This window comes from Myripristis murdjan, chromosome 6 (genome assembly GCF_902150065.1).
Source record: "Myripristis murdjan chromosome 6, fMyrMur1.1, whole genome shotgun sequence".
Classification (NCBI taxonomy): domain Eukaryota; kingdom Metazoa; phylum Chordata; class Actinopteri; order Holocentriformes; family Holocentridae; genus Myripristis; species Myripristis murdjan.
This window is the reverse complement of record NC_043985.1, coordinates 7829352-7843587: the sequence shown is the minus strand read 5'-3', so window position 1 is coordinate 7843587 and position 14236 is coordinate 7829352. Positions and strand designations below refer to the sequence as shown.

The window sequence follows — 14236 nt, the reverse complement described above, 5'->3', positions numbered from 1 at the left end:
CGCTGGAAAAGGTGGGTAACCATTAGCTCAGAAGATAAGAGTGATGAATTATCCACAATAATGTTTTATGGCACTATTCAGACGGCCAAAGATGATGTTCTTAGGTGAAAAAATCATGAGAAATAACATCCACAGCAGGTCTGACGGGAATTCACCGTACTGTCACGGGACAGGGTGCAGACATGAAGCACAACAAAAGGATCCACCACAAACGTGTTTATTGCTTTTACAAGATTAAATTCAAATGTATCATAAATCACCTCTGTGTAAATTTACAGCATTTAAATATCTACAGATCTATCTTCACAGTATTGGCATAACAATTGTATAAAAAAAGGGTGCGGTTGCTAAAAAAACAAAAGAGTAAAGTTGAGACATCCAGAGTTCCTGCCCAAAGCGCCCTTCACCCTGCGCCTGAGATTTTTCCATTCAAGCCTGCACACATGTGATTTATCACTAATATGCAGTTAACATGGAAAATTTGAGCATTTCTTAGGGTAATGCTTGTTAACAGCATATCTTGTTTACAATACCATACATAAGCTTTTATCTTGATTATGGAAAGATATGAGATGTGTAAAGCTTTATCTGGAATACCAAGGCATGCTATACATACTACACCATTTACTCTTGGTTTTCAGTGCAGGCAAACATTCATAATAGGGATATTTTCTTATGTTGAGTAGCACCTTAACTGGCCCTGTAAGTTCCATCCAGTGACTCTTATTCATTTAAGAATTTTGGTCATTAAAAACATGAGGTCAAGGCAGGTCAAGGCTGCTGCTGGTTCAGGCTGACTTGGGGAAAAAAAAGAGTGAGAGAGAGAGAGAGAGAGAGAGAGCTGTTCTTTCACAGCAGACAGCCATCATACCCAGAAAACAAAGTTTTTGGAGAATCTGAACAATAAATAAAGGCTAGAATGTCTTATAAACTATTTTGTATTGTGATATTAAATTATTTCAGTTATTTACCCATGAAATATAAAAATACAGTGAAAAAAAAAATACATTTTGATTACTGTTTCTTTTTCAGCTGTTATTGCCACTGCTGCCACAGACACAGCTTAACACAGAGTCTCCTGTCAGCGCTTCTGTGTACATCTCTGTCAAGCAGAACATGTACGTTGGAACTGGATTTAATTTGCCCAGAATAAAACAAATGAAACAAATGGAGTGTGACTTCAACACGGAGCTGATGGGACCGCCTCCTTAGGGTTTGGCCTCCGCTGTGAACCAATCCAGAATTTCCTTCTCGTTCTCTGAGATCCATTTGATGTTGGCGATGGTTCTCTCGATGGACTGCTCCACGGCCAGCGTCCCCGAGCCGAAACCCACCTCAGCGTTGTCTGCCTTGAACTGCTTTAGCTGTCAGGGCAAGTAAAAGCAGAATTTACCAGCCACATACGGAGCAATTTGTGTGAATTCTCCTTTTTTCAATTGATTTCTTTGGCGTTGTGAGAACAACTACACCTCAAAAGAACGAATAAGTATTCAATTGGAATGAGCTCCCACCACCACCCAGCTTCTCTGACATACAGCTAAAATGTAAAATTGCTGAGGGTAGATTGACGTGAGGACTGTTTTTTCCCCATTTTTGGCCACTTGTAATTCAATGGTTGAATCTACTTGTTTTTTTGTTTTTTTGACCTGCATACCATGAGGATCATTATAGCGTGACGACCTGACTTTTTTTTTCGATTTATCTGATGGGTTGTGAAAAAGCTTGGTTATTTGCAGTCACAAGATTTTCACATGACAACAGCGATTTGTTTGATGCTGGGTGAGAGCAAAAGTCTCTAAATCCGCTCACCTGTTGTAGCTCAAATTCAGTCGAAAACCTCTCGGTGACTCCGTTGACAAGGTTAGAGAAGGAGAAGGATCCACCGCCGTACCTTTGACAAACAACGAGGCCAAGACATCACTCAACAATGTCACTTTTCTGCACAGATGAAACTGATACTGATGTTTTTCACAGTCCCGTGGTTTAAAAACAACCTTTCTTTTCACTGTAAAGTTCATCGGTACTATATTTTCTCTCGGGACTTAAACCAACCAAACAACACAATTTACCTTCTTTTCAGAGATAAAAAAAAAAAAACCATATAACACCTCTACTGAAGTATTTATATGGGATTTTTTGTTTGTTTGTTTGTTTTACATGTTTTTGTCACTTGAGATTTTTCAGTTTTGTGCAGTGCACCTTTAAATAAGTACCGCAGCGTCATGTAGTGAAGCTGCACACCGCCAATAATGCAGAGAGGATGTTTTATTAGGAGTTGGGAGCAAAGGTTGGCGAAGGTGGTCTTTGAATTGCTCTGAGCATGCTCAGTCCACGCAGGCTGACACCGCTGATGAACTACACTGTAAAACAGCCTATCTGCTATTGCGTGATAATGTTACACATAATAGCCTTATCAGACAATAACGCAATAACAATCTCAGCACATCTTTTATTAGGTGACTATAATGAAGTCCAGCCTGTGAAAATCACGTCATTCATTGTGTTGATTGGCCAGCAGTGACATTAGTAGATGACAAGCGTTGTGCTGTACTCACTGAGTGAAGATGTATGACCAGCGTGCTCTCACAAAGTCCCAAGCCAGAGACTGACCAACCACGTTTTGGGCAATGTACACAATGGTGGAGGTGGCATCCTGCTTACGGATCATATTTGGATCTAGAGTGTACTCCAGGTACCTGGATAGGGCACAGACAGGACAATGGACATGTTACGTGTGTGTTCCTGTACTTGCTGCACAATGAGGACTAGAGCGACCTCCTTAATCAACAGAGAGGGGACAGTTTTGGGAAGACATTTAGTGCCTCTGCATCTCCCCTGTATCTCCCCTTGTCCGATGCCCGGGCTTAGGAAACCAGCTGAGGAGTTAGTACTCAGGTGTGGTCTCCAAACAGGTGTTTGAATCACCTCAACCATGAGAGGTCCATGATCACACAGTTGAAACTGTGCACAATAAATATTAGGCTGATAGGCCCGATAGTATGCAAGCTGTGGACAGATACACGCACACAAGGCGAGATAATGACACTTTTCAGCTCTGGTCTTTTGGAATAGCTCTGGACTGTCCAGATTTGCACACCGAGGTGAGATAACACATCTACACTCTACTCAGTGCACTCTTCTAGTTCATTTTGTAATGTCTTATCATAACAGATTTCACAGTCACATAATAATAGCAGCTAACACCTTTAATGCGATTTGTTTTGTGAGCCGTTGGTGATGAAGGTGGATGTGGGCAGACCTGTTGAGGAGCCAGGGTTGCTTCGTGCAGGCAAGGGCAGAGCGAAGTTTGTCGGCTTCAATGGCGATGGCAGCGTTCTTAAACTGCTTCCAAGCAAAGTCCCACTCTTTGTCGCCCCCTGCTGCGATGGCATTGCAGTACACAGTGGAACGCAGGTTGGGGTGGATCCTGCAGGAAGACGGTGTCTTTTAGATTCAGTACACTAAAGACACAACTTTAGCAGTCTGGAGTTGCTTAGGAGACAGTAGGGGGGTTTCTCAGACAGGGATTAAGCCCAGCTGTAGACTAAAATACCCTTTAAACTATAACTTTAATTCACTTTCTGGGTCTTTTATTGAAACAGTACTGGTTTTATCTTGGTCTCGATTTAAATGATCTGACCTCCAGATCAAAGAATGATGATAAGATGAAATTAAACCTCCACAGAAGCAGGTCTAACTTTAGATTGCTGCTGTTTGTCAGAGGAGGAACAACCTCAATCCTGTTTCTCCTCTGGTTCAGTTGTTATCAAATTAAAACTGTTCTGCAAGAAATTAACCCTGGGCTTTGATTTTCAAGTGTGAATCCTTAATCCAGGACTAACTGTTAGCCCTGGGTTAATAAGTGCAAGTGTAAATTGAGGCTAACTTAAATCCTCAGTGAATCCAGGGCTTTTAGGGCCAAAAAATGCATGTGTGAAAAGGACCTGAATCTCAGTTAATTCTGTCTGGTGACTAACTAAGGCAGCCAGGTGGATTCACTCACGGATTGGTTTCAGGGTTGGACATCCATGCACTGAACCATGTCTTGATCAGAGTTTGGCATTCCTCCATGCCCGTACGGCAAGCCAGGCTGATAGCATTCACCTGGTTATACCTGGGTGGAGGAGGAGGGAGGGTTGGGAGGAAGGGAAGATGACATGGAAGAGTATGATTAGGAAAGGAGGAGAAGGAATAAGACTATTAATAGGACAAGAGGAAGGCAGACAAAAGGAGGGATAACGGAGAGAAAGTAGTTATGTTTTCTGTGCTTACTGTTCCATGTGCCCATCAGGGACTTTAGTCCAGTTTCCAGTGATTTCCTTGTAATAGTTAAAAACTGGGGTTACTTGTTTCTTGAGATATGCCTGAAGAAGAGAAACAGAGGGATGAGTAAATATGGCATATAGAGTTAGAATAATTGCTTAATTTTTTTTTTTTGTTTTTTTTTTTGTTTAATTTTTCCCCATTATGTGCTCAGAACAGGCCGACCTGCATGGGACCGTAAACCTCACTGCGGTCAAACATGAGGGAGAAATAGTCCAGGTTGTCCAGGGCGGACTCCCAGGGCATGTACTCCATGTCCTTGCTCAGGTACTTGGTTGTGTCTAGAGCGAGCACCGTCTTGATGATTTTGGCTCTGTTAGAAACACAAGATTATGAAAATGATTCGATTTTTGCTTACCGTGTAAGTATGCTTCCTCTTCTCTACTGTTTCTATAAAGGACTACACCAGTGATTTTGTACGTATAGTGTAATATCCACAATGTAGTACTTCAGATTTCTGCTAATCTTTTCCCAAAGCAAGCAGTCATATTTTAGAACTATGATATCATTTTGACTCCCTTTTCTCCACTTCAATGTAAAAATGAACTTTCAGAGACTTCAGACTTTTTCACACCAGTATTTCATCACCAGAATAAAGTCGCCCACATTAGTTTTCCTAAAAGCAGCAGCACTGTTGTGTTTTGGTGACTTGAAATTGGGGCAGAGTGAAACGCTCCCTCCACCAAGGAAAATAGTCCCAGGGGAAGCTTTTGCTTTACACAGCCAGTTATCAGTTTTGAGGTTTACCTGCAGGAGCAGAACATTATAAGGTGGGTGTTTCAAAATTAATATTTGCAAATGGAGGGATTTTGATTATATGTTGTGAAATCTTTGGTGCAACCGCATGATTTGCAAAATGGTTTTTGCTGCCATGTAAAATGTGGGGTGAATGGCAATAAATGGGCCATTCAGCACTCAAAAGCACATCCTTTAATGCAGCTACATGTATAATTTCTAAACATTTATATATCAGTGTAAAAATAATTGTTATAACTTGTTATTGCTATTGTACCAGTGTATCTGAACATTAAGACCACATTTCCCATCAAATCTGTTGTTTCTTGTCCTCCATCCCGCTCCCCTTGCATCTTTGTCTTTACTGAAGGTAATAAACATGTCTGAAGGGATTTTATTTCATTGGCCTTTCAGTCCTGCCACCAGAGACAGAGACAGAAATGCATCATTATCGACATCATCATCATTTAGCGCCAGCACATTTTACCTGGCCAGGTTGAAGGCGTCATCCACCAGCTGAGCTCTGTTGATCACTGGAATGAGCTAGATAAATAAATAAATAATTAAAATCCCTATTAATACCAAGCAACAACTATCAAGAACTCATGCAAAATAATTGCAAGAACACAGCTGACCATGTTGACTGAAAATTTACCCCAAAAGCTTCTTATAATAATCATGTCACACAGCTTGTGTCTCACCTGGTGACTGTTGTTCAGGACATCGAGGAGTTTATCCCAGTTGCCCTGATCGTAGTTGACTCTGTAGTAACCCGAAACGTTAAGATTGGCGAGCACCCAGTCAGCCCCCGATGTCTTCATATCCACAAATGTATCTGAACATCCGACGACAAACAAAAAGGAGATCTGAGTCAGTCATCAGTCGAGCCCACAGGAGCGAGAAACCTCTTTGGATATGATGTTACAACTGAGGATCAAAGTCTCCAGTGATCCTGCTTTTGCATTAACAAAAAGGCCCTACACTAAATCTAAGCCCAGCTTTATCTTTGCCTGTTACCTTGCCATAAACTGAGGTACAAACGGCTGTTTCTATACCCTACCTGTCTTTTTCACCAGCCATTTTTGTGCTTGTGGGTTTCCAGTCTTCATCCACCTGATTGGGACGATCCACTCATAGCTGTGGGAAAACGGAAGTATAGTAGAGAAAAGAAGAAGATACCTTACATCTTGAACATTAGGTATAGCATAGGCTCAAAATGAAATATTACATTAACATAAGTATTCAGACCCTTTACTTAGTACTTAATTTTTTACCTATGCCAATGTAGTTTCCTCATGTAACTTTCAAACAGATTCATGGAATATCATGAAACTTTATGGACAGGTTGGCTATATGGCAAGAAAGCGCAGGTTAGCTTTTCACACCGATTGGCCAAAAAGGGGGTGCGGTAGTGGGGTGAAGATTTGGTGAATATCCAACACATCCAACAACTGGCATATCTTGACAACGGCTTAGTGTTGGCAGAGTGCTTTTTTTCTAGTTATTTTAGTGTCTTTGTCTCAGTATGTTTCACTGCTGTCGTTATGAGCGCTAGCAGTAGTAACAGCGATAATATGAAAAGCAAAACAAAAACAGCTAAAGGTAGAAGAAATATGTACTTGAATTCAGACGGCACAGTAACATTGGACTCTGGGTCCAGCAGAAAGTGCTTCTGATGTATGGCCCCCGTGGTGGTATCTATGGTAACCACAGGAAAGCCCATCTGCAGCACCCAGCGGTTCATGATGGTGTGGACTGTTCCTGGAAGCGCGACGCTGTTGGCGACGGCAGCCTGTGGAAGACAGACAGGGAGAAAACAGTCGAACAACTCACGGTGGAGGCTGCAGCCATGGCATGCACTGGGAATCCTTCAGATAAATGATTTATGTTAACGTGCAACGGCCAATAAAGAAGAAAAGTTACCTCTTGGAGATGATCCCAAAGGTCTGTGTAAACAGTGTTCCCATAGGCAAATTTATTCAGGTACGTCTGAAGGCCAGAAAGACATGAATTTGAAGTTATTATAGGCTAAATGTGTTTCTGCTTTTTGTATGTCTGAACGAGGTATCACATTAAAGATGCATTATGTAAAATTGCTTTGAAATGAGGAGCCTTTAGAATTGGGTGATGATGATAAGGAAGATGTTTTTGTTTTTTGTTTGTTTGTTTTTTTTCTTTGTCAGCCAAGGCGAAACAGTCCTTTCTGTAATCAACCTTTAGTTTTACATAGCACATGCTCAAACATTCATCTCTGTAAAAACGAACTCTATACAGAAACTGCCCATCCTCCTCTTGCAATATTGCCAGTATGATCTTCTCATTCCCAGTTCAAGGAAATATACCTTTGGGATGGACTGATTCTGGTCACCAGCAGAGGGCGGTAAAAGTCACAAACACGATGCCATTTTTAACCAGTTTAATCAGATTCTAACAATGAATTTAACAAGGGACAATCTAACAAGGGACAGTGTGACTAAATTGTCATATTTTCATGATTTTCAGAGGCCAAATGTAGTTGACTAAAATTTGCTTGTTGAAACAGATTTTCAGGTTAACCAGTGTCCTTCAAAGGCATGGAAATTTAAACCCATGTCAGTGAGGCTGGTTAGGTTACTCTTGTCGTGTTCACATGAGGTTGCATGTTGTGGAGCTCAGCTAGGCCTTGTGCAGATCACCAGGAGCATTAAAACATAGTCATTAAGGGGTTTGGAGCTTTTTACTCTGCAGCAATTATATTAATTGGAGGAACATAAATTTGTTAAATAACATGTCAGGCAAAACTGTCAAATGGCTCGGGAGACAGCCCTACACACCATGATCGTGAGTGTGTGTCGTGTGGCATCATTATTCAATATGACAACTGTGAAATTAATGAAAAGAATACACTGACAAAATCCAAAAGTGATAATGATATAGAAAACGGCTTTTTTTTTTTTCTGTACTATGACTTTACTCACACTGAGTCCCTTTTTGAAGACGTCTTCAGTGAGGAAGTCAGACAGCATCCTAAGGACCGACGCTCCCTGAAGTGTGGGACAGAAAATGAGGTGTTCAGAAAAAAAAGGTGTTTTTTTTTTTTGTGAATCTACAAACTTATGAAACATCAATGAAAGGGAAATTACAAAAAATCATGTTTATTAAACTCATACCCATGGGAGAGAAATTTACTGTGCAACCTGGGCAGAGAGGTAGTGATCAGAGATGGGTAAAGGTAACCACCGCTTAGACCTGAATATGTTTTTATAGAAAGCTACCTTGCTGTATGAGATGGCATCAAACAGTTCGCTAATCTGTGCTGGTTTCTGGATGTCATCGACGTTTGAGGACAGAGGGTGAGATGAGGCCAGGGCATCGACTGCAAACACCCGGTGGACGTCACTGAGCACAATGAGGTCTTTCTGGTGTAAGCAAAGGAAATTACATGTATAAGTTGTGATAGAATGTTAATCAAAACCTTTTTCTGAGAAGAGGTTGGATTGTGTGAAGGATCAAATGGGCACCCAAGGCCATACTTTGTACAGATCAGTCCTAACAAATCAATAACAATGATGACAATGACAATGATCATCCCTCAAAATCTCAAAAACAAACTTCTTACCACGTTCCATGAGGGTTCGGCATAGTCTGCTCCCAGGTACTCAACATAGGAGGCAAAGCCCTCATTCAGCCACAAGTCGTTCCACCACCTGAGAGTCACCAGGTTACCAAACCACTGAAAAGGACAGCAGACATCACATACAAAAGCAAAAACGACTTCCCAAAGAGCAGCGAGGTATAACCTTAAACTGCTCCTTATGGGCTCCTCCCTCGCAGAGATCCAAAGTCATTTAAAAATCAAAAGGAACCATCTCTTTCAGTTTTGCATCATTTAATACACACACTGCCATCGAGTTCAGGCAAGGGATGCTGAGGCCATTTTCTAAACCCACCATGTGAGCCAGTTCATGAGAAATGATGGAAGCGATCCTCTCCTTGTTGGAGTTGGAGGAGAACTCGGTGTCGTAAAGCAGGGCTGTTTCTCTGTACGTGATCAGACCCCAGTTCTCCATGGCTCCAGCATTAAAGTCTGGAAGAGCAATCTGATCTGCGTAGGGAAGTAGATTCATTTTTAATAATAGCCTGAACCAGTCAACTCATGTTTATTATGTGTGACAATAATACGATATCTGTTCGGTGATTTGATTGAGAGGCAGTTAAGAGGAGGATTAAGATTTTGCTGATTATCAGGATAATATCAGTAATCAGAATTATTTTAGCTGAGATAAGCTGAGATGAAATTTTCATATCGTCCCACAAATCTCTGCCGGACAAAGGAACCTCACAGAGGAGTCATGCTAAACAAAACAACTTCATAATAGAGCTAACAGACATACTTAAATGGCATGTACTACATCTGATATAAAGATAAAATTATCAATAAATTTGAAAAGACAAATTTTGATGAATTTCAAAGCCAGTTAATTCTTTTAATTAATGAGAATAATAATTAACTAAATACAAGCCAATTTCCCCTTAAATTGTGTGATGATATACTTTAATGTGGATGTAATAGTGGACACCTGAACAAACAAGACTAAACTGCAAATGACATAAAAAACACTAATAAAGCCAGCCTCAAGACATAGAAAATGGTTCCGTTTTTTGCACATGGATTAAATATAGACTACATTGCATTTTATATGTGATGCAAAATGGGCAGCAGAGCTATATTAGTAGGTGCTTTTTACAAACCACTGTTACTTTTACATGGTTACAAGTGTGTAATATACACAATTATATTCTGCAGACATTAAAGACTGTAGAATATAATTATGAATCGAGATAAATAATGGTGGCTATTCTGTTGTCTGTGTTCCTCATGTCATATTATATGAGGTTATTTCTGCCCCCTGAACTCAGAGGAAAGCTTCTTCTCCTGGATCTGCCTTTGAACCACACTCACACACTACATCATGCAGGTTGTGATGAGCTTACCTGATTTGGGTAGAGGGTAACTGGCATTGTAATAATCCTCAAAGAACTTGAGGATGGGCCCGGTGACGTTGAGGGCGTATTCTCCCTGGTTGGCAGCAATGGCGTTCTTCCGAGCATAGATACGGATCTGGAGCCACAACACACATGCACACCACAAAACACACAGAACGTAAGAGTCTCAGATGAGGTGAAAAGCCAACTGGATGAATGATGTTTGCAGTTTGTAAGACTTGAAACACTTTAATTGCTCTGAAGTGCTACATTTAATTAACAAGGACTAAAGTATAAATGAAGATCATCTGTAAACATTGTGAATTATGGCATTATATAATGCTTTTTCTTAATTTCTTATAACGTCTGGCTTCATTGTGGAGATTAATAGGCCTCAGATAATGTCATTTGTCTCTGATTTGTCTCTGATTTCCAGATCAAATAACACAGATCAATTTTCACAGAAGTGAAAAAAAGTTTTCCTCATTCCTTCAAAATAATTTGTCATTCTAAAGTAGCTAATGTTTCAATATATAAAGCAAAGAAAATTTATTGTGCTTTTTTGTGTAAGCTGAATGCAATCATGAAATTAAAAACAGACAAAAATAACAAACAAACAAAAAAAAAACTGCCAAGCCAAGTTGGTAGTCATGCATGAGGATCGCATACACTTGGAGTTAAAGTGAATCTCCTCCTCTTAATACTTTTGTTTTCATCCTTGAATTAAGAAAACAGATTAGATAAATAAATGGACGGTGTAGCTGGCTAACTTGGTATTGTTGTGGCTCAACAGCAAGCCAGAATGATTCTGGTCATAGTCTAAATTCAGTGGGTAAAATTGCTCAAAGAATCTTAGCTACCAGCTAACAATCAGTGTACAAGCCAGTAGTGTTTATGTTAGCATCAAACAGGTACAGTAGCTAGTGGGCAAACCAATCAAACACAAAATTGATCTGACGTGTCAGAGATGAAATGACAATTTTCCAGGCAAAAATGAGAAATGCAGGCAGTTCACAGTCACTGCTGCCCAAGAACTGAAGACTTCCAACATGGCTGCCACACCTCAAAGTTGTATAGGAACTGGTATTTACGTCACTGATGACAAATGTGTAGATACATTTCCTGGAGGCCTGAAAACTGCACCTATGAAGTGTGGACAAAGTCCCTTAAAGGGTAGACTTTTACCAAAAGTCCTTCAGTGATTTCGCTGACAAAGCCAAAATCACTGACGATGAACGCCAACAGGTACGTGGACATTTTCTTGGTTGGCGCAAAAGCCGTGACCAGCACATTCTGGCCTTCCATGACTGCATTTTCTGTTTCTGAGGAACAGAAAAAAAAATATCAGATGTTAGTATTAGTAGAGTATTTCAGTATTTCTTCAGTCCTCCCATTCACTACAGTTCTGTTCACAATCTTTGTGGGTGAACATCTGCTAAACGTTTGTGGTCATTAGTGTCTCCTGATAAAACGGCAGCCGTTTGAGGACTTGGAAATGACTTACTGTTCTCCATGCCGTTGGACAAGGCTATGGTTCCATGTTGGTGGATGAGGGTGATGTAGAAAACGGCTTTCATGGCTGGTTCGTCAAAACAGGGGAAAGCCTTTCTGGCATCAGTCGGCTGCATCTGGGTGGTGGCAACAACCCTGAGAGGAAGCACAGGCTCAGTGTTCACTTCCCGTGCCATTCAAAAAGGAATGAATTTCAGTTTTGAAATGGCATCTCTAAGGCCAGAGACAGTTAAGATTGTAATTTTACTTTCTCCTGTTACTAAAAACAATGTGTCAGCTCTCTGTTTTCTGATTTAGACCCTGTGGACAATCCTAGACTGATAGTTTGGTATAGAACATTTTAGGAAAATTATGAACATGAAAGAATGCAAAGAAGGGAAAAGGCTTGGGTCCTGAATTTGCTTTATCAGTAATAATTATTATTAACGGTAAGCAATATTTTTTAGAAAGGCGGAAGTGAAAGTCTTTACTTTGTTTTCTCACATCCAAGCCATGTTGCCCTGCAGGATTGAAGTTGATATTTCTTGATTTGACAGTTCAGCGACTTCTTTTTGACACTTGCCTTTTGTTAAAAGCCATTTATGAACACTTAGCTACTCCTTGCAGTGCAATCAGGTCTCATGATCTTATCTGACATCAAATGAACATACTTGTCAACTCCATTCTCTGTGTATTCACTCCTGTAGAAGCCTCCCAGGTCATCGGCCAGTTCTCCAGTAAATTCAGTGTAGAGGTGGTATCTTTGGTCCTTCACCAGTTTTCCGTCCAGTTGTATGACCAGGTATTGAGTCTCGATCTTCAGCCAGGAGTGCTTGATGGAGGGAGCCGCGACTCCGCCGCCAGCCGAGGTGAGTCTTGCAGAGTGTCCGTTCTCAAGGGTGGTGTAGTTGAGCTTGTTGGAGTGGATCAGGATCAGGTCAGTCTCCTCAGCACACACAAACTCCACAGTGGACTTACCTAAAACAACGTGGAAGAACACTCAGTTATCAGAAAGGCATGATCAAGAAATTAAAGAGGAGGAAGAGGAAGTTGTCTGCCAATTGTTGACTGGACTGCAAGATTGTTCCCACTTTTGACAAGAGGATACATGAGCTGGAACTCCCGGATGGAGTTCATAAATCAACTCATTTTGCTGAAGAAAAAGTTTGACAGGGTTGCAAAAGCACAATGTCAGTGCAAAAAAATGATGAAAAATATCAGCTTTTTTGGAACTGGGACCCCCTATGCGTTTGTGACATGTTAGCATGATGAAACAGCATCTGTCACCTGCCATAAAAGGTAGGAAAAATAGAGATTTGAATTTAAACAAAATACTTCTGCTTTTTTGATCCTGCTATCTGTTATATCCCCACTCATAAAACAGGTTTGGCTTTTCATACAGGCCTGTTTTAAAATAATGAAGAGTTTTTAAAAAGAAAAAAACAAGATCATGTTAGTTTTTTTCTGTTGCTAAATGGATAGTTGTACTAATGACACACTTTACAAAAATACAAAATTTCATAATCAGCCAAATATGGAAAATGCTTTTCCGGATCAATGCAATACTGCTTTTTAAAGCTTGTATTGGCTTATATCCATCCCCTTTTTCTCTTCCTGCTCATAAAGAGTACTACATCCACACAGTTCACATTAAGAGGCTCCTTGTGAATTTATCCATCCACATATTCTTATCCCCGATGACACAGACAAAAATCTTTTTTTCTGTGGTTTCTAACTTGGACCTCCTTGGCACTGCCAGTTCAATTGATGGGTTAATCATTACTGTGCTGCTGAGCTTTGTTCAAACCCATAGAACTTGGAAACTGTAAATTTTAGTAGTGATTTCAAGATTTCCAAAGATACTAAATATGTCCTGCTGAATTACAGCGAAATGATGTGTATTAAATGTATGAAACGATGCACAAGACATTTAGATATTTTATATTTGTTGTAATGCTCCATAAAAAGTTGCACGCTGGATTTTAACATTTCACTTTTTTCTAAGTTTCAAGCCACTTAAGAGGAAATAAGGGAAAGAAAAAAGAGAAATCTGATCATCTTCACAAAGAGTTCCTTAAAGTTCTTTAATTTCAACCTTCCCAAAATCCTATTATGAACCAATCTGGACTCAGACTGGGGCATCTTAAGGGTCTATAGCGGCATCCTGTTGCCCTTCATCTAGACCCCTGTCCCATCCACATCCTAAGGTCTTACCTGTAAAGATGTATAGTCCAGTTGTCTCATTTCGAGTGAGTCGCGGCCACAGGGTGACATGATATTGATCCGGTACCAGGCTCGTCGGCAGCCGGTATTTGTCCCAGGGTTCATTGGACGGGGTCGGGGTCGTTATGGGGTTGGATGTTGTTCCCCCATTTGTTGGTGAGACTTCGTTATTTTTAGACTTCTCCTGGTCATAAACGACAGACAAAGCGATGATGGTGGCCAAAGCTCCCACGCCCAGGATTATGGCCACCACCCCAACGGGTTTACTGATGTAGAAACCTTTCTCCCCCATGTCGTCTGCCTGTCAGCCTGAGAGTGGGTATGAGGGAACAGGTAAACTTATTTATCTGGCCATGGCAAGAGTCTCCCCTCCCATTTACAGAGCTGAGTGACACATTAACTGCCTCACTCTAAATATGGATCTAGTGAACAGCAGTGAAAGTGATGTAACAGTGACCATTGAGCAGCCATTTTGGCACAGTGCTATGGAACATTTTAC

General features: G+C 40.6%; 1 protein-coding gene across 1 annotated transcript; it reads right to left on the bottom strand.

Annotated features, from left to right (window-relative positions):
- Positions 1 to 1208: 1208 nt before the first annotated feature.
- Positions 1209 to 14029, bottom strand: LOC115360446 (aminopeptidase N-like). Its single transcript, XM_030053366.1, has 21 exons — positions 13729 to 14029; positions 12186 to 12492; positions 11528 to 11670; positions 11209 to 11345; positions 10033 to 10159; positions 8988 to 9142; positions 8657 to 8770; positions 8313 to 8456; positions 8016 to 8081; positions 6982 to 7047; positions 6678 to 6850; positions 6119 to 6195; positions 5760 to 5893; positions 5546 to 5601; positions 4489 to 4636; positions 4273 to 4364; positions 4004 to 4114; positions 3260 to 3427; positions 2556 to 2696; positions 1810 to 1891; positions 1209 to 1364 (listed from the first exon to the last, which is right to left on the bottom strand). Exons 1-21 carry the CDS (start codon positions 14027 to 14029, stop codon positions 1209 to 1211), a joined length of 2898 nt encoding a protein of 965 aa, XP_029909226.1.
- Between the last annotated feature and the right edge of the window lie 207 nt (positions 14030 to 14236).

Bases quoted from the DNA above. Each gene is read 5' to 3' on its own strand.
- LOC115360446 (XM_030053366.1), bottom strand. From the start codon at position 14,029: ATGGGGGAGAAAGGTTTCTACATCAGTAAACCCGTTGGGGTGGTGGCC. The intron at 6,851-6,981 runs GTAACTTTTCTT...TGTCTTCCACAG, and splicing joins TTTGGGATCATCTCCAAGAG to GCTGCCGTCGCCAACAGCGT. The intron at 4,365-4,488 runs GTCGGCCTGTTC...TCTCTTCTTCAG, and splicing joins AGGTTTACGGTCCCATGCAG to GCATATCTCAAGAAACAAGT.